Raw genomic sequence first — 20527 nt, forward strand, 5'->3', positions numbered from 1 at the left:
TTAAGCTCTTTCTATATATTAACTCATTATAACATTGTTAGGAGATGGATACTGTCAGAAACATTGTGAAATGAGCAAAAGAGATCCTTTCAATGGAATGTTGACATTGCCTGGAGACTTTCAGGGTGGGAGGTTGTCTAATTCTATGGAAGTATGAGGCTTTGTCTTTGGCTAGACAGAGGTTTCCTTGTAGAGAGTTGTGATGACACAAATGTTTCCAATGCATAGTGATGGAAATTTCTTTTCTGTTCATGTCAAAGCAAAGGATTTTGGTCAGGTAGAAAATACAGACTTTCTAAATCCAATTCTCATTTGAACAAGTTTTAACAATTCACTAGTGTTGGGTCCGAGGCTCCAAGAATGCAGGAGGAACAATAGAAATGACCGCTGGGCCGCCATCTTCCAGCCCCCCCCCCCCCCCCCCGCTTTCTTAGCCCTTGACTCTCCTGCCAAAAGGATGTATGCCCAGCTCATGTCTCCATAGGTAACCCAATACCTATGCAGGAAACAGGAGCATCAAGACCCCCCCCCCCATACCCTTCGATCACCAAATACCTTACCATGTATGGATGTGAGCCCATGCCCTGCCTTGGCCCGATAAAAGACTCCGCCGACTCCCTCCTGGCGTGACTTGCCCGACTCCCCCTTCCCAAGTTGTGGAACCTCGCCCGAGAGTGCCGACCTCCTCCCGCCGTGACTTTCCTGGCTCTCCTTCTCTTGAGACCCAAAACTTCACCGGAGAGTGCCTTTAATAAATCTTGCCTTGTGCCTACCTTGCCTGGTGTTGTGTTTACCTCACCTGTAAAACTTGACAACTAGTTCCCTTAATGATTTAGGAGTTAAATAAAAACATTGACATGTTCTCATTTTTTTATTTATATGGATCACAATTTTACTTTTTTGAAAATTATGTTTTAACATAACTATTTCATCCCAATTTATAGAGGATAACATTGGGGCACAGAGATTTCTAATGTGCTACTGCTAAATAAATGGGAAACCATGCCCGTTGACTTCAAAATCCATACTCTTTACCGCGTCACCATACTGGCTGTCAGGTAGCCATGTAAGCCATGACCACTGAAGCTACTATGTCTCTGTGGGACACAGCCACTAGACTGTTTATTTTCCCCTCTCTCACCTTACCAAGCCATTCTTCATGCTATAGGTGGAGGGGATCTTAAAATGTAAAACTTTAAACAGTTTCTCAGTATACCCAGAAGCAAAGCCAAACTACTTACAGAGGTTACATTATACCCTTCTCCATCTTCATTTCCTGCTCTTCTCCCCCTGGTCACCAGTCTCCAGCCCCACTAGTCTTCCTCCTCTTCCTTAAATGTGTGTAATTCTTTCCTGACTCAAGATCTTGGCAGGTGGGTCATTCCCTGGACAACTCTCCTTCTCTCTCTCAGCTTAGAATAACTCCCACTCATCCTCCGGGCTTCAGCTGACAAGTCCCTTCTCAGAAGACTTCCTGACCCACCCCTCCCCTTACCTCTCTGCCCCCCGCGCTCCCCCCCCCCGCCCCTGAGCTGCTGGGGTTCCTGTTAGACTCTCTTAGAGCCCCTCTTCATTTACTCATAGCGGTTGTCAGCCCCTGAAAATCAAGTGTGAATCTTTATGTAGTAACTCTCTCCCTTACCATACCAAATCTCTGTGAAGGCAGAACTTCCCATAGTAGACACTCAATAAATAAACACTTTTAAATGAGCAAATGAGTGGACACACAGAATGGTGAGAGTTGATGCTATGAGTGAGTTGGTATTGGATTGGTTCTTGGGTCTAAAGCCTGAAAGCAAGCTAAAGAGGACACAGTCTTGAAACTCAAAAAGAAATTAAATCATACCTGTCCGCTCCAGGTATGGGCCTGGCAAATGAAAACTTTTTCGTGTTGTGGAAGTTTCTTATGGTCTTTTAAAAAAAATATTTTGTGCCCAAATTCAGTAGTGGGCTTCTCCATTTTATATTTTTTATAGCTATACTCAGGCAGTATGTGCTGATCTCATTTTGTTTTGATGGGGTATTAGTCTATCATGTAGCTTGAGGCAAGTTTAAATTCTACGTCTATCACACTTCGATTCAATCTCAATAAAAATGTTGTTTTGTCGAAGACAAGGATTTGGGGGCAGCTGTGAGCCAGAGGCTACCTTCAGTAATTTATCCATAACTCTGATGTCACATTGTCTTATCACACAAGCAGCTACCCCAGTGAATGCTCTGAGGCATTTTGGAGTTGTTCCTACGTTAGGAGAACCCAAGAAGAGCTCCTCTTTTTCGTCTACTCTTTGAAACTCAAAATGCACAGAAAAAAGAAAAGATAGGCCACTAACTGTAGGTAGCAGATACAAACGGAGCCAAATTAAGTCTTTGCAAACAGAAAATGAGGCTATGAGAGTCATTTCAGCCATCTTCCTTTCCTATTGCTTTTCTGACCTATCATACAGAACACACACAGTTTAAAAGTTGGATTTTTCCTTGAGGCTGGTCTGATTATTTAAAAAGCCATGTCCCAGGGACTCGCATGCCATTATAGCGTACAATGCTATTAGTGCATTTGTAGTTTTCAACTTAATACCAAAATGGAGTTTTTAATGCGTATCATTTTCCCAGATTTTGATAAAAATCTAAAATAGTGTAAACTCAGAAAACTTTCCATGGACCTTTTTTTTTTTTTTTTCTTCACGTGGAGTGAAATTGGTTTATTTTGCAACTTTGTAAAGGTTTCTTTCCTTTAATTCAACAAGTTTGGCAAAGCTTCCCAATGAAAAGTTCAGTTCATTAAAAATGACCTTAATGGACTTAACATATATTGGTGGTGACAGGATCCATACTTTATTTTGGCACACGTGGATCCCATTAATTTGTCTTTGTCACTCTCTGGGGCAGAGCTGAGCAATACTTCAGATTTAGTTTTCTGAAAGTAGCTACAGAATGAGCAATCAGTGGAGGCCTTGGGAGGGGCTGACAAATTTAGAACTTCTTGGTTTGCCATAAAGCCTTTTCTAATGACTACATAAAAATGGCTCTGTCTGCTCTGCTGAGGTTGTTACTGATATTTCTGTCTCGTTGCACGTTGGGAACAATCTATGGGGATCGACTCTGTTTAACCCAGAGTTGAGAGAGGATGCTTTTCCACCTAAGCTCTTTCTTAACTTTCCTTATTAATTTTTGCAATTCCCTGTAGGTCCCTTTTTAGTCAAAAAGAGGTAGTTAAGCTTTGTCCTCTAGAATAAGTTCTGTTGGGAGTTTGATGCTTGCAATGGAAAAAGGCTCGATGAACAGAAGAGAGGCAAGACGGTGGTGTTAGCTGGGGCACCACTGGCTGAATTTCAGCTTAAATTGTACTTTTCTCTCCCATACTGGTAGATAAAACATCTGCCTCAATTTCTCCATTTGTAAATAAGTGACTATTACATGTTTTTATTCCCTGCAAGTTTCTCTGGGAAGAGGCATGATGCTGGAAAAGGCCCAGTCATAATCCCAGTTAATGAAAGTTATGGAAGGAAGAGAGCTTCCTGTATACTGTGTACTTTATATGCACTAACTTAATCTTTGTCATAATCTTTGTTATTATGCTCATTTTGCAAATGAGGAAATTGTAGCCAAAGGGTTAAGTGACTTGTCCAGGGTCTCCTGTAGCTGGTGGTGGACCCGAGAAGAGCACCAGGCCAGTCTTTCATGGGAGCCCACACTTCACCCCTGCTGGGCATATTGTTGCTCTTTACGGAGGTCTGATCAATAATTAAACTGCTTTTTACTTAGATCTCAGCAGGGCTGTCTCCTTAGTTTGAGCCCACAAATACACAGACTCAATCCTCACCGACTCACATAGTCGGCAGCATGGTGTGTTGAAAAAAATTTCAATTTTAGGAAATTACCTATGGTTTCTGCAGCCTTTTCTCAATGTACAAGTGAGGATTGCTGAGGTACGTATTTTGTACGTATACAAAATACCTGATCACTGGCTATGTGAAAATATCCAATAATCCTTCCTCAAGTACTGGTTTTGGAGCGAAGATTCAACTAAGTTCTACTGCGATCTGCCAAACATCAGTTCTATCAACACCCCCCAATTCTTTCCATGTATGTTGTGTTCTTCTCTCATTTATGCTCATATTTGTGAATTACCACACCCTAGCTGAACTATGCTAATATTTTAACTCAGAAAAACATATGGTTGTGGAGAGAATTTGGGAATTCAATAAATAATTTTCTTACACTTCTTTTTAAATCCGTAACACTATTACGCTGTGCATACCGAAACACCAGATTGCATTTTTAAAATACAGCTCGCTCACTTGTTCAGTCTGTGGATAAATGACCAACCTTCATGACTATGGACACAACCCTATCATTCCTGCAATGACACACTCAAGGTTCCTTGAAGGCAAGGACTACTGGGTTTATTTTTACAGTATTTGAAACTGGTGCAAAGCTTGGGACAGAGCAGGTGACTTATGAGCAAATTTAGCTTCTTTTGTTAGAAGATGTGAACAATTTAGCAGGTGTGTGGACTCTCCAAAGTCATCTAAAATACCTAATCAGCCAGAGAACTTATATTAAGTGTGCTCTTGCAGAGAGCATGATGGAAGAGAATGACTTGGGTAGATGGGAAGGAAGCCAGAAAGGAAGGAGTTGAAAGTGAGCAAGGTCATGACTATTGTGGGTTAGGGCTGATTGGGCAGTATAGGGCTTTAGTTTCTACGATGTGCCAATTCTCAAAATTAAAGGCTTTTGTAGCTTTTTTTTTTTCATCTTGTAATTCTAATGCTCAACCTTATTCTGCTTGAACATCCCTTATGTTGGCTTAATGATCTACAGATCATATTTAAACTGCTTGATCTTAGATGAGATGATTTTTGATTCTCAAGACATATATATATATATATAATATTCCTTTTATTTCCTGTAGCCTGAGATTCATGAAGAGAAAATAATTCAGGCACCTTGTGCTGAGGATATAAACAGCAAAAGTATCTGGATCCATTGCTGATGTTTGATTCCTTGAATATTCTTTGGGGGAAAATATAAAAACACATGTCACACAATTTACATTTCTAGTCACTTTCTTTTTTTTTTTTTTAAATATGAATTCACATTCTTAACTGCTGAGTTCAGCCATCCACATTCTCAGACAACTTTTCTGGATATAAATATGGACTCATGTAAACATATGCTCAAATATTATATATTTAAATACTATTTCCAACAAGGTAAATAAGGCATTTAATGACTCTAGGATCACCATGGCAACTCTTACTGACTTCCCTTTCTGTATCTAATTCCTTACGGGTTATGTTCACACAGATGCATGACAGGAATTTCCCTTTGCTTCTTATTGAATCAGCCCCATCACTAAGCTGATGCCATCTGGCATCCAGATATCACTGTGGCCTTTGGCCTGCTTGTTTTCCTTGTGCTTCATCCTTTTTTTTTTTTTTTTTGAAATGGCTTACACCAAGGTTATTTATGGCAATGCATTTAAGGCCTATTGTGTTGAAGCATAAAAATGTTTTCTTAACTGTGCAAATAAAGGTGTTAACTGAAAATCTGATGAGATAAACGAAGATTTTTTTTTTTAGGGGTAAGATAGGCATAGAGGGCCACCCACTCCCTACCCGGTACATGCTAATGTCTGAAGGAGGGTTGGCTTGCTGAAATGGTTGTGCTGGTCACCTCGTGTCCAAAGTAGTCACCTGTCACCTGTTGCTTGCTCAGAGCGCTCTAAGCAGAACTCCTGGCAACTGCATTAAGTCATGGAGGAAACTGGCTTCCCTAGGTACCCAATGGATCCTTCCTCCCTCTTTCTGGAATGACTTGATTCAGAGAGCAGAAAGTCCAAAAAGAGAAAGGCAGGACATCAGGATCATCAGGCCATAGCCTTTTTGTATGCCTTCCTTAACAGATGACACCCTTCAGAGCACTGAGGGGCCTGTTAGTGGCCTGAGGGAATTAAGGAAATGAACAATTTCCTTCCTATTCCAAACAAGATCAGACTTGTTAGGAAGGCTAGCTGATTAATTTCCCGTGCAGCAACAGTAGACGTACTGCCTTCCTGGGTCCTAGAGGACCCCACTGTATCATTTTTGTCCAAGAAATGGAGCTGTCAAAGCCATCGCTGCATGTAGTTAGCTTGAGGTGGTGGTTGTGTTTCCGCAAAGAGCTCCACCTAAGACTGAAGGTAGGTTAAATATAGGAGATAGGAATTCAAATCAGTAATGTATTAAGCTTCTACCTGGTTAATGAACAGAATTACACTATCACATTGCAGTTCTGATCCCTCAGCAAATAAGAGTGAAATTCTGAAATTCAAAAATACCTAGAAAGCTATTCCCATATATTTGACAGTGGAAGCAACCAGCTGGGCTCAATCTGACATTTAAATTCTAGACAATCAAGAAATGAACTCTTAATTAGAGAGAACAAACTGATGGTTACTAACGGGGAGCTAGGTGGGAGGAATGGGTGACAGAGCTGATGGGGACAAAGGAGGGCACCTGTCGTGATGACCCCTGGGTGATCCATGCAAGTGCTGAGTTGCTATATTGTACACCTGAAACTACCAAAACACTAAAAAATAAAGAAAATGATAAAAAAAAAAGTAACTGAGGAAATCTAAGAACTAACTAACTAACTAACTAAATAATGAATCCTAAATGATATTTTCATCAGTTGGAGGCAAGCATAATGGTGCCGTCCTCTCAGAAACCAATTTCCATCATTCCATATGCCCCTTTCTAGTGCTGGAAGAGGATGGTTCTTAGCCTTGTAAAAATGCAACTCAGACCAGAATCTTATTATTTTTAGAAGTCTGTCTCTTACCATAATTCCCTCTGTGTTAACTGAGTAGCAGGAATGTCTGTGGACTCCTTAGCAAGGATCCTCAAAGGCAAATTCACCTTAATGTACTTATTTATAAGATTGTCTGTGCTTTAGTGGGCAAAGATACAGATGTAGTGAAAAGAAGGGCCATATGCTCCCCAGTGTTCATAGCAGCAATGGCCACAGTTGTCAAACTATGGAAAGAGCCAAGATGCCCCTCAATGGATAAATGGATAAAGAAGATATGGTCCATATACACAATGGAGTATTATGCCTCCATCAGTAAGGATGAATACCCAACTTTTGTATCAACATGGATGGGGCTAGAGGATATTACACTGAGTAAAATAAGTCAAGCAGAAAGAGTCAATTATAATATGGTTTCACTTACTTGTGGAGCATAAGGAATAACATGGAGGACATTAGGAAAAGAAAAGGAAAAGTGAATTGGGGAAATCAGAGCGGGAGACGAACCATGAGAGACTGTGGATTCTGAGAAACAAACTGAGGGTTTTGGAAGGGAAGGGGGTGTGGGGTTGGATGAACCTGGTGGTGGGTATTAAGGAGGGCACATATTGCATGGAGCACTGGGTGTGGTGCATAAACAATGAGTCTTGGAACACTGAAAAAAAAATAAAATTAAATTAAAAAAAAATCTGGCTACAAGGGAAAAAAAGGATTGCCCATGCTTAATCAGCTTTCCTGGGTAAAGCCCCACATGACTAAGTATCTATTTAGGGTTAGATCTTGTTCACACTGTCCTGTTTGAAGAGGAGAGACAAAAATACCTTGCTTAAAGATTCTTGCCATGGGTTGTCCAAAAAATCTGGTAAAAACATATGCCTGGATCAAGACAAACCATGGCCACTAGTGAAAAATCAATTTAGAGGGTAAAACTCTCCCAAATGGGTTAGGAGATACTTTTTTATATCACAGGAAGATATTCATCATGCTGTTCCATCCTTTGTGCCATATGAATCGAACACATCATAAATAAACCCATCTGTTGCTAGAAAAAAACAGTCCACATCTACAAGTATTTCTTAATAAAGCTGCAACTTTATACAATGAATTCAATATATTAAGGGCATTACCATATTGTGACTTAATTGTGATACTCATTTCAGATATTCTTTTTAATAGGTTTTATTTATTTATTTTGATTTCTTAAAAGATTTTATTTTTTAATATTTTTTATTTTTCAATTTTTTTTATTTTTTAAAGATTTTATTTTTTTATTTGACAAACAGAGATCACAAGTAGGCGGGGAGGCAGGCAGAGAGAGATGGGAAAGCAAGCTCCCTGCTGAGCAGAGAGGCTGATGAGGGCCTTGATCCCAGGACCCTGAGATCATGACCTGAGCTGAAGGCAGAGGCTTTAACCCACTGAACCACCCAAGCACCCCAATTTTATTTTTTTTAATATTATTTATTAGAGATAGAGTGAGAGACAGAGAGCACCAGCAGGGCAGGGGGCAGAGGGGTAAGGAGAAACAGACTCCCTGCTGTGCCGGGAGGCCGACACGGGATTCCATCCCAGGACCCTGGGATCATGACCTGAGCCGAAGGCCAACACATAACTGGCTAAGCCACCTCGGCACCCAATTTTAGGTGTTCTCTGGCTGATATCTGCATGTGTATCTTCTACATGGCGTTTAGTTCAGGGGAACAACCATACCAGTACATGCTTCTGTTCTATAAAGTTTTAGTTATGTCTTGGAAATTCAGTGTTTACTTTTTAATCAGAGTTTCTTTCTTTTCTTTTCTATTTTCCTAAACACACCTTAGAGTGATTACTTTCCAACATATCTTTGGCCAGAGTGCTAACCAATTATTATTATTTTTTTGTCATTCTGGGGTGGCCACAAGCACCTAGTATTCACTAACAGCATCTCCGTATGCTAAAGACTTTAAGCTACTGGTTTTCCTATATTGTTTAATGAGATAGGCTGGCGATAATATTTTTATTTTACATCGGGGAACTAAATGATATTTACTGTTTTTACTATGGAACTCTTCCATAGTAGACCAGAGCCAAAGTGAGAGATAATAGTTCTAGACCATGATTCAGGCTTCTCTGATGAGTTCAGGAGTGACGGCCACAGCTTCTAAACACTACCATTTAATTTAAGCAATGTGAGTCTCTTCAGTGGGGGGAAGGAAAAGACTTGCTGACAGTATATCATTTGTTCATTTTACTATGGAGAGTAATTATAGGTTGCTGCATACATTTAGAAACTAGTCTATGTGGTTTAGAAAAGAAAGAATTAAGACCATGCAAAATTATGTTTTTTTAAATTCAAAATCAATAAAAAAATAATGTGACATGTTGGACCCTTCCTAGGGTTCAGTGTGCTAAACATATAAAGTGCATTAAGACGTGGAAACCATATATCTTTCATTACATTATTCTACAGCTGTCACTTATTTCGTTTTGGTATAAAAGTAATTATTGTTCTGAGCATAATAGTATACATTTCCTTTACCCGACACCAGCGCTCCAATTACAATCTACTTCAATTCAAATTAATCATGCCAAGATGGCAATTCCATTACACCAGGAGTAAAATTTAATAATCTAATATATGGCTATAGTTTCAATGGTGAAATCTATGTGGTTAACTACTTTAGGGATTTATTAAGATTAAAGTTAAACATAATGCATCTTAATCAGACCTTTAGTTGGAAAACTCTCGTTACAAAACATGGTTGACCAGGGTCTATGCAATCCTTCTGCAGGGACATTAAGCTCCACTTAAAACCTTCATTTTGAGAGCTATCTAATAATGGGAAAGATGTTAAATTATTGATATAAGATGTTTTGATTTAATTTCAACTTTATTATATTATTTAACATCTGTTATAATGTGATACTGTGTATAGGGTTATGCTTCAGACCAAATGACAAAATGTTGTGTACAAGAGAGCAGAGTTTATTTACATAGAATAATATATCTCATTTTAAATGTATCTAACCTAAGAATGCATATAGGAACAGTTAGCTCCAATTATATGGCATCTTTCTGTGTCTTAAACAGGGACTTAGTGGATAAAGAGCTAATCCCCATCTAAAATAAACCACTTACTTCCTCTCTAGCAGCAAAAAGGCCTGTCCAGCCGGGCACTAGCCAGAGAGAAACAAAAAGTTTTAAGTCCTCATATAGTCATGTAAAGGTTGCACTGTGATCTTTAAACACTGCCTTTCCTCCAAGGATCTGCAATCGTTAATTGCTTTTTTTAAAAGTCATTTTTCCAAAAAGTAGGAAAACGTGCTGTAGTAACTTCACAGCACAAAATTAATTTATGTTTTGCTTATTGTTCTTTTAAGTCAGAAATGCATTGTCAAATGTGAAACCAAGTGACCGCAAAACAAATTTCATTTCTCTATAAATGAACTTTGGTCATACCAATCTTGAAATTTTGAAATTCTTTTTTAATCCTCTGCTGTTTTGGGTGTGATTCAGAAACACAATTCGTGGTCTGGCATACCATATCCGACTGAGATCCAAACAAGATGGATCTGAGAAAATTCTAAATTACTATTGAATATATAGATTACACTGTTAATTTTTATCTCTGGTGAAATTTAAACTACAGGTTGAATTTAGAAACCATTTCATATCCTACATGCTAATATACTTCCTTTGCCTTCAGACATATTTTACCAATGCTTTATCTTTTGTGAGTGGCTATATTGCAAAGCTGGGATATAAGGAATGTGAAAAGCTGCCCAGACTTTCCCATCAAATCTATGTTGCATCATCAAGGGAGGCTGGGCCTTCTCACCTTGACCCTTTGGAAAAGAGGAGGTCAGATTTTGGAGAAGAGGGGGAGGTGATCCCCCTTCATTTTCTTACTTCCAAACTGAAAAGTATTTAGAGAGCAAACATGCAATCAGACGTTTTAAGAAATACCCAGGAACTGATAATCTCCAGTGGGACAGCCCTCAAGGTTCATTTCGACCCTTGGCAAGAGGATTCCACCTGGTTCAAAGCCTAGGGAAGCCACATCCAGTGAGACACAACTTTCTTAAAACCAGTCAGTTTCAAAAGCAAAACATCTTGCAGTTTTTAAAACTTACGAGGGCTCTTCTGACACAGCGGCTCCTTCTTCTAGCTCTTGAGCTTGCTTGTACCATGGAAGCTTGGCCTCTACTGGAAGCTTCTCTGAGAATTAAGTGCATGCACATAAGAGAGAAGAGGTTAGAACCAATTTGGAATTTTACAGAAATTCCTTTATCTCTTCACCAGTTCCTGATTTCGCACTACTTAGAAACCATGCCGATAACTGCAAGTGGTAAGTTTTTAGGTAAATTCCTCTCTCTTTTTTTTTTTATTATAAAGTCCTGTTTCTGAAGATGGTTATATTAAAAAAAATTTTTTTTTAATGTTTAGTAATACTAATCTACTAGTCTTTTTGCTGCCCTTTTATTATGTTGAAGAGCAAAGAGGAGTTTTTTTTTATTATTATGAAAGTCATTAGTAACACTGACTCAACATGTATACAAAGAGTCATCAAAGCATCTCTTCATGATTTCCTATTAAAAAGATAGAATATTTATCTTTAGAGATGAACACAAAGTGCAATAAATTATACTGTAATACTTCAACAATTTCTGACTCGTTTTTCCTTTTTCTTACTGGGGAAGTGATCTATGCCACATTGTCACAAACAAACTAGGCTGCCACTCCAAAATTCACAAAACATTGCTTTAGGTCTCTGGCTCCTCCCGCACCCCCTTAAGGCTCATGGACAGCCAGAATATGAACAATTTAGGGTCCATAACCCATAATTTGACTGCTTCACCTCTTTATCTAGCTTTGGCCACACAATTCAGGACAAGCTTCCTAACTACTTCCTGAAAAAAAAAAAAAAAAAAAAAAACAAAAAAAAAAAACCAGAAAACTGTAAAGTAGAAAAAGAAAGACAGGGGTTCTAACTGCTCCTACAGAAGTAACTGCCAAGATTCCCATTTTGACATATTTATTAGGATCATTTATAGGGATATTTGCCTTTATAGTATGAGCCAGTGAAGCTCTATCACCATTTTATGACATATAATTGTAAAGATGAAAGAAATATGCCTCTCTATGCATACACCATAGAATTATATGGCATTTTAATGATGTTTAGAGAGCCACGCTCACTACTTAGTTGTGAAAATCCAGATTTCATTCTTGATAGTTAACCACAAACTGCTTCTCTTTCTCTGAAGCGGCCTGGTAAAGACAGCGCTAATAAATAATGGACTATTTAAGTTAGGGGCATCACTTCTTGTCCTCTGTGTGCAGCAATCTTTTCTTGTCAGAAGACAAAGCGAGTGAGAAACATAAAACCGCTAAGGCCGGAAGGATCTGCTAACGTTTAAACACAGGGACACGGGCCCCCTATGCATACATCGTTTTACAGGTAGCCCATGTCTCCCAACTAAGTGACTCAGGCAACCGTGCTGTGTCTGCCATTTCTGTTTCAGTGAGGAGGCGTTCAGCTGGCACTGTGAGGCCTGCCATTCTCTATTGTCTGTTGGAAGCGGATTCTGTCAGAGGTACTGGTGGCCTCTTCCTCCTGTAGCTGAGGATGCTGATGATAGTCAGGAGTGGAAGATGACACATGTGGAGAACAGACTGTATTAATTAATTAATTAATACTCAGGCAGTGAGCTAAGCATCCTGTCTGCACTATATCTCATGTAATACTCACATGATCTCTGAGGTAGTTACTATTACTAACCCCATTTACAGATGAGGAAACTGAGCTTCAGTTTACTGAGAAATGGAGGGAGAGAGATGTATTTATTACGTCGAATCAGAATTTGGGGTATTTTTGGTTTTATTTCCATCATATTATTTAGATTTCATGATGGCATTCACTCCCACCACGGGCACTCTATAGTAAATAAAGAGGTACACGGTGGCTGATTTTCTGAGAAATGTAATGGTTGAATTAAGAAACAAAAGGGAATCATATTTAATAATAGGAGGTAGCTTATAATAAGGAGTTCTCTACTTCTGAATTGTTTGTGACTTGGGTATTTTCTATTTTCTTGACATGGTTGGCAGCAATATCAGCAAAGTAAGTCCAATCAGCGTAAGTGCCAGTCTGTGCAATTGTAACAAACCTTGCTCACTCAGTAGAACTTCTCTAAAATTCGCTTTTTATAAACTATTTGCAGTATCTGTTAAATTCTGATTTATTCCAGATTTCCATTTCAAATTATGGTTCTGGAATCTTGTCTCATATCAATGTTTTCATTTTCAATTTAAGAAGCAACCCCTTTCTGTTTCAGCCATGTGAAGTATGAGATCTCCTAACGCATTTGCTGCTTCCCAAAGTAGACACTCTCTGATTGACTGATTGACCGCATTATTTTTAACAGCAAGAAATGTGACTAGTAAATTACATATGTATTTCTCCAACATCTCTACAATATCTCCTTTTAAGCACATGCAGTTGATACTTTTCAGCAACAGTCTTCAAACAGCTTCATAGCCCAGGAGAGAACTACGTAAGTATGTAGCACTTAATAACAATTTGCAAGCAAAATGATTGGAAAGATTTTTAGGAAGAGTTAAGTCCATTTAGTAGAGTCTAAGGTCCATACAAGGGTTAATTAAGGACACCAGAGATCTTTAAAATTATCCCAGGAGTTTCTAACAGTCCCCAAAGAAGACATGGAACAAAGAAAAGACCCGTAATGGAGCACCTGTTGAGTTACCTTTGGGTTTATAGCAGGGAGTGGGTATGATGCATTCCTCTTTTATGTGGGGCTTGGTTTTGGGGCTACAGCCTCCTGTGTGCATCCCACGATGGTCGATGCAGAGGACCACACGATACCTGAGGCCCTGGCCACATGTCACCGTGCACTGGAAGGAGAATGCAAGAGAGAGGAGACTCATAGCCAAGTTTTGTTTCCTTTGCTTCGTTTCTCACCCAAGAGTCTTTTTAGGGCTGCTTTTAGATTAAGGACTCCCGGTGGCTTGGTACCATTTCTTACCATTCATGGAGTCTTTGTTCTATTTGGCTATTTAGGGTGAAGGTGGCTGAAAATTCAATCACTTTCAATTTCTTAGATTTAGATCAGTTCGGCAGCATTCCTTAAGCACCCCCGTGTGCTGAGTCCCAAACCAAGCCACAAAAAGAAGGAGAAAAGAAACTGTAGAGTGCGCTCACTTTTGATTACTAATACTGCATTTGACTTTATTTAGTCACTTCGTTAGCTCCCACATGGACATTAACCCTTTGTAAACTGCCATCATAGTAAATTTATAATGCAGCATGGCTGATCCGATTGACTACACTGACATGGTCAAAAATGTTTCAGGGGGTTGACTCAATGGCCAGATGTAGACAGCACCTCCAGTGCTTCTAGATGCCAGGGAGCAAGTCTAGATAGAGAGAAACATCACAGCTCTGATCCTGCTGCCCCAAAGCCACACAGTGAAGTAAGAAGTCTTTTGCCAACTCTGTGGCTCGGGGCACAGAGTTTACCTCCTTATCTTTCTATCGTTTTTGCCATTTTAAACCTTTTGAATTAGCAGCTAGGAAACCCCAAATAACATATTATTTAAGCTGCTGCAATAGTCTCCCTATGTTCTAGAATGTTCTGCTTTTAATTATCCTACTTCCTCCCTGTTCTACTTATTTTTCCATTTCCATTTCACATTTTTTTCAATGAAAATACAGATAGTTTTAATCGGCATCTACTCTTTACCCTTTTGGGGTAAGAAATAAAACCCAAAACCCAACTGTGGTCTACTGAGTTCTATCATCGGAGCAGCTTCTAGACATTGTGGATCAGTCATTTGGCCTCATTGAATCTTGACAGACCCTGGCCTCTCTTTGCCACTTGAGGGAACGTTATGAGAGACAGAGGCTTCTTGGAGTAACTTAAAGAAGTTATGTATATCTACATGTTTACATCTGGCTATGCTGGAGTTGAGGCGTGCCTATGTCAGGAGCTAAACTGGATGGCTTCTGGACACCTCGAGAGCAGTGGGGAGCTGCCCAGGGTAGCTGGCGGGGTCATGGCGATGAGAGGGAAGAGTGGACTTACTCTCCTAACGAACAAAGAAAGAGGGCACAGTTACCGGAGACCACTCCTGTGCCAGCCATTTAGGACAGTCAAAAATGTTGCAGGGCTGCACGATGGGCATCTTAGGGGTGTACATGCATTTCCACTCTTCCACTGAGGTGACATGCCCCTGGATGTCCTCCTCCACACAGGAAACTGCCCGGCTCTGGATGCCCCCCCCACACGAGGAGGAGCACGCGGTCCACGGGGTGGCCTCCCACCTACAGAAGCAAGGGGAGTCATCAGGGCGGACATGCACATTGCCAAACCTCCTCAGTGACCTTTCTGACCAACCCCGTTCCCAGTGCCTATTGGGGCAATCAGGTTCTGAGAAGCTACAGTCCAGAGATCGGAAAGCCATCTAATGCCTAATAGCGGACGAGGGAGAGCGAAGGATTCAGTGTTGGCAAAAGTGCTCTGGAAACCTTGAAGCTCTGCGTCAAGTGTAAGAAATAACTCTTTTGAGAGTAATTTTTTGAGAGCTGTCCACAGGGCGACCTGGGCTGTCTGTAACCTACTCAAAAGAGAGCTATTTGGTCCCTCTCCTTATAGTTTGAGTATATATTCTGTGTGCCATATTTATATTATTTCATATTTTATAAATATATCCTGTATCTATGTTATATATAATATTTAAATAGTTACATATTTAAAATAGATTTAATATTTAATATAGATACTTAATATTAGTATTTATAATATTAAAATATAAAAAATATATGTTTACTAAGTGTCACTCAATATCTTTGTCAAGATTACAACTGGTTACTCAGTTAACACTAACAGCTTGCACCTGGGCTATTATTTTCTATTTTCAATGCATTGCTTTATTTAGCTTCTGGATACTTTTACATTGAGAAGCTCATGAATGGTCAAGGTAGACCAAACGTTCATCCCCTCTCCCTTGTTTCTACAATCATCAGCTTTGGGACTATATGGATTCAGCACAATTTTGATGTTGAAACTAACCCATCATTACACTAACAAGCAAAAGTAATAATGTTAGGTATTATCTTCTCATTCCCTAACTGTTGAGGGATACTGGCAGTTAGCATTCCCCGGACAAAGAACTGTGGGAATTGTGAAGAAAGTTTGGTTTGGATTTTAAGGCTGATGGTATTGGAATCTAAAGATACAGTTACCTAAGGGAGAAGATTACAGTATTATCAATAACATTTAAGAGAGTTCCATTGATTTTTTTAGATCTCTACACAGCTCTGAAGTATTTGGGACCAGAAGCTGACAGATATTTTTGCCTGATTCTTTTCTCTCCTCCTGCAGATTTAGAAAATATAGAATTTTTAAAAACAGAAATACTGAGACTGAGCCTGTCTTTCCTGCATATGTTCTGCTTGTTGCTGAGGATTGTTAAGGAACTTCAAGATTTCTCTTAGAATTAGGAGACATATAATTTTAATGAGAGAGAAACAAAATGTCACCAAGTCAATCTACTTGGAAAGTTAAATGTAAAAATATTGCACAGGCATACCGTGGAGATATCAATTATCCTTTAAGTAAGATTTCATGTATATTGGGAACCTGACTTCTCTTTTGCATGAGCGTGGATATGGTATGTTTCCCAGGTAACAGAGGATTTTCCTCCACATTTTCTCTGCACCCTTTGAGTCTAGGCAACAACTGTTACCTCTATTGCCAACAGCCTAAACGTGCTGCCAAGTACTGTATTTTCCTATGCATATTTCCCCAGGAGAGACAAAAGAAAATGTTATTATGGGGAAACTGAGACCCTCTGTTTAGCCCTTAGAAGACTTTATGAGCCCTTTCAAGAGAATGAAGCAGCTCTGTAGAGGGTGTCTCTTCAAAAGGCTAAGACCAATTCTCATTTATCTCCATGTAGATCTCTGGAGAGTTTCCCTCTGTATATGGATAACAGGTCTGATTCAGAATGATATATAAGTACATATTCACATTAGATTTGATCTGACAGTGAAGTGGGAATATGTTTTTGAATGCATATTTAATCTCTTAAAACATTAAGATGCCATAAATAAAGCACACTTTCTAATTGGTACTCAAACGTCCCTAAACTTGACCCTTCTAAAGAGACAGTGATTAATTCCTGTCTCAACACTTGGACCTGACCCATAGTGTGATTTCACAAACAGGAATAAGTATCCTTTTCAGTGTCAGCGATCACAGAAAGACAAATGATGCTAACATTATTCTAAGAATTTATATTATGGGTCCATCATATCCATACTTCTATTAAAAAATTTTTTTAAAATTATTATGTGATTCTTGCCATAATAATAGAGTTATGAGGAATTTCAGGCAAAACATGTCTGAGTGCTTTAAAGAAAGTATAATAAAAGCTGAGAGAAGGCATCAGTTAGAATATCTTAAGAAAGGGACCAGGTAAGTGCTTGGGGTAGGGGAAATAAAAGCACATATCCAAGATCCCTGCACTGGAAGAATAAAAAATGAGTTCATATACCACGTATTTTAATTCTGATGGCTTTAAATTTTTTAAACACATAGTGTGTTTAAGAAATTCTCAAAACTAAGAGTGATATGGAAAATTTGTGTATGTTTATTATGATTAAATAAGATTCCGTTCTCCTATTATGTTCAGGTATATGTCTCAAAGATTGAAAGCAAGAAAAAAATCTAAAAATTCATTAACTTTGCTTTGTCATCTATACTTGTGGTCCAAAACCCATTTAAATAATCAATATGGAAAGCCTTCTGCCTCGATCAGAAGGTAGCTGCCATCTGAGAACCATTTTTGAGCCTCAGTTTTAAACTCTGGATCATTTTGGAGACTCAATTCTTCTTGTAGAAACATATTTGTAGAAATTGCTTCCATTTACTAAGATTTTATCAATTAAGCAGAACTTTAGCAGAATCTAACTTTAGAATTAGCTCAGTAACAGAAGTGCAAGGAGTAGGAAATACAGTCTGTTTATTTGCGATTGTCCTTTTCCATTGTGATGCACGGACAGGCCAACGTGTACACAGGAGAACATTAAGGAGGCCCGTTTCAATCTGTCATTGAGAATACTGGGATTCTGACATTTGGGGGAAATCAGAACGTATAAGAAATGAAGTTTAACCTAAGACAGGCACTAGTCATACCGGAGAAATACAAACAAGAGAAATCACAGATATGAAAGAAACTTAGGAGTGCTATTATAAGAAAAACATAAATTCAATGTTGTTCACCCCTGACACCCAACTTTACTTTTATGATAAAATATATGGCCTTCCCACAAACAGGTATGTGTCCTGTAGATACTTATTTTACAGATACAGAAACATTGAAATCAGATGAAATCTTGGTTCAGTTAAATTCATCTTCTCATATTTTCATTCCATTTCTTTTTTCAAGAAGCATTTACTATAGAAGTTTGGTTCTGGATCAAGCCAGCAGATCTATCAGCATTCTGAAGTCATTTATCATCTTTATCAATATAGTCATAGAAAAGTGGGAGGGAGCTAACTAATAGTGGAAAAACTTAAAAAGAAAAAGATTCAATGCCCCTCTCGACATGCTACTGTTAGGATGGTGAAAAGTGGGTTCTGTACCAGTCACTGGAAATATTTAAGTAGAGGCTGGATGACAGCTTGCACTGGGGTACATGTATTATCTAAATCTCTGTGTGCATACCTGTGTGGTATGCACTAAATACACATATGGATATTTGTGCAAATACACTCGTTTATAAACGTAGGGCATATGAGCGTGATCACTTGGAAGGAGTAGGACAGGGGAGCCTCTCTGGGAAGCTGAGATCAATGACCTCATGAGCCCCTGTTTGGATTCCATTTCATGAAGCATTTGGAAATTTTCAATCAAACTTTTTTCTTTTTTCTTTTCTTTTTTTTTTTTTTTAGTTCAGAATAAAGTTATTTTCTAGGCTTGGTTTGGTTTGAGATTCAGGAAACTACCATGGATTAGTCACACTATTTGTGATCTGATGGAAACTCTGAGTTCTAAAGAGGAGCTGATGCCCTCGAGTCCAAGTGAGCAAAGAAGATAGAGCAAAGGCATCTCCTAGCACAGGGGTTCCGTCAAAGCCTGATTCTAATTTATGTTGTCTGGGGACCTGTTTGCAGTGTGGCAGATCACACACTCAAGAACTGGCCTATTTTTAGCCTCTCCAGTTTTCGTATGAATATATTAATAAAGAGAACAAGGTCTCTTAAAAGTTCCTCAGTCACTTTTTTTTTCTTTTCTAGTTGAAAAAAGGCCTGTCCTTTAAAAAAGCAGCACAGCACATGGAATTGGGTATTTTGAGAAAAAAATGTCCCCCAAATGTTCTGAACAATAAGGATGGGAAAACATTGCCTTTTGGTACACAACTATAATTTCTCTGCAACATAAAGAAGATATTTAAAGCCCCTAGGCAGAATAATACCGCATCTGGAATCCCACATTTGTGGTTCTGTGATAATGCCTCCGGCAGTGTTTGCTTAACAGTTAGCAACAGGGCTTTAATGCCTAGGACCCTACTACAGAGAAACAGAAGAGGACAAACGGAGTGAAAGAAAGACACAACATAACCCGTACATTGTATCTAATCAGCGTCAATGACTGTGTCCACTTCAATGTAATAGGATCCTATCTTAAAATGGTTTTTGAACGACCAGCTTAGAGTTCGAGCAGAAGCAGAGCTCAGGATGGGTTGCAAAATATGCCATCTACCAGCTTACTTTTACAGGAAAACACACAGTCTACAGCTACATAGATACGTAAAAGAAGCAGAAGGCTGATTTACTAATTCTAGCATCAGGATGGTTGATTTACGTACCGAGGAAGGGGATGGTAGAGGTCATAAGGCATGATCTGCTTGTATCCGTCACTGTTAGGAACAATAATGCCAACCCTCTGAGTAGAAGGTACACACAATAAAATAAACACTAAATGATTACATTATACAAATTTTGTTAGACAAATGCAAAACAACATTAATAATCGTCTCTGAAAACAACACTACAACAGTTCAGTATCTTTATACTCTCAGATGTGTGAGGATGGGGCAAGTTCAAGGGCACCGTTTACTATAATTAGTTCTCTGATCCAAGCAGGAAATACCACTGGAAAGGGTGGTGGCGAGAAAACTTGGCACCTCATCACTAACTATGACACAATAAGCTTGTAAATGTTCTTTAATCTCCCCAATTATACATCCTATGAGGTCATTATTATCATCATTATTCATGTTACTTCCAGATGCTCCACAAGCAATTACAGTTACTGTCTCACTCCCGATGAAAGAGAGAGCTCCGTATACGAGTATGTACCTGGGGATTGCCAAAACGTGGGAATGTGCATGAGCAAGTACGTTTCTTCCCTTGGCATATCTCAAGATTTTAGTAAATATCTGGAAAGCAGTCACCGGGTTATTGTTACAAAGGGAGAGAGAACGAGCGAATATAGTAGGCAACTAGCAATCAAAGCAAGTTTCCTACCAAGATAAAGGCAGAACACTTAAAATGGATAAAAAATATGAAAAATCGTTTTTGTGGTCTATAAAAATGTGATATAATGTTAACCACTATTACAGTGCTGGTTGTGATGGTTGTGACCATTGCTGGTCTATCTGGTGCCCTGGGAAACATGTGAGATTCAGAGACAGTCTAAAGGAGCCATAAGAAATGACTTTATAGGGTA

General features: G+C 39.0%; 1 protein-coding gene across 1 annotated transcript in view; it reads right to left on the reverse strand.

Annotated features, from left to right (window-relative positions):
* Nucleotides 1–20527, reverse strand: part of ADAMTSL1 (ADAMTS like 1) — a 381590-nt gene that overhangs the window by 193644 nt on the left and 167419 nt on the right. The window contains exons 10-13 of the mRNA XM_059411591.1: nt 19665–19715; nt 14909–15113; nt 13537–13684; nt 10903–10987 (exon numbers count right to left, since the gene is read on the reverse strand). Coding sequence (XP_059267574.1) covers nt 10903–10987; nt 13537–13684; nt 14909–15113; nt 19665–19715 — 489 coding nt within the window. The remainder of the gene's footprint in view (nt 1–10902; nt 10988–13536; nt 13685–14908; nt 15114–19664; nt 19716–20527) is intronic.

This window comes from Mustela nigripes, chromosome 9 (genome assembly GCF_022355385.1).
Source record: "Mustela nigripes isolate SB6536 chromosome 9, MUSNIG.SB6536, whole genome shotgun sequence".
NCBI classification, from domain to species: domain Eukaryota; kingdom Metazoa; phylum Chordata; class Mammalia; order Carnivora; family Mustelidae; genus Mustela; species Mustela nigripes.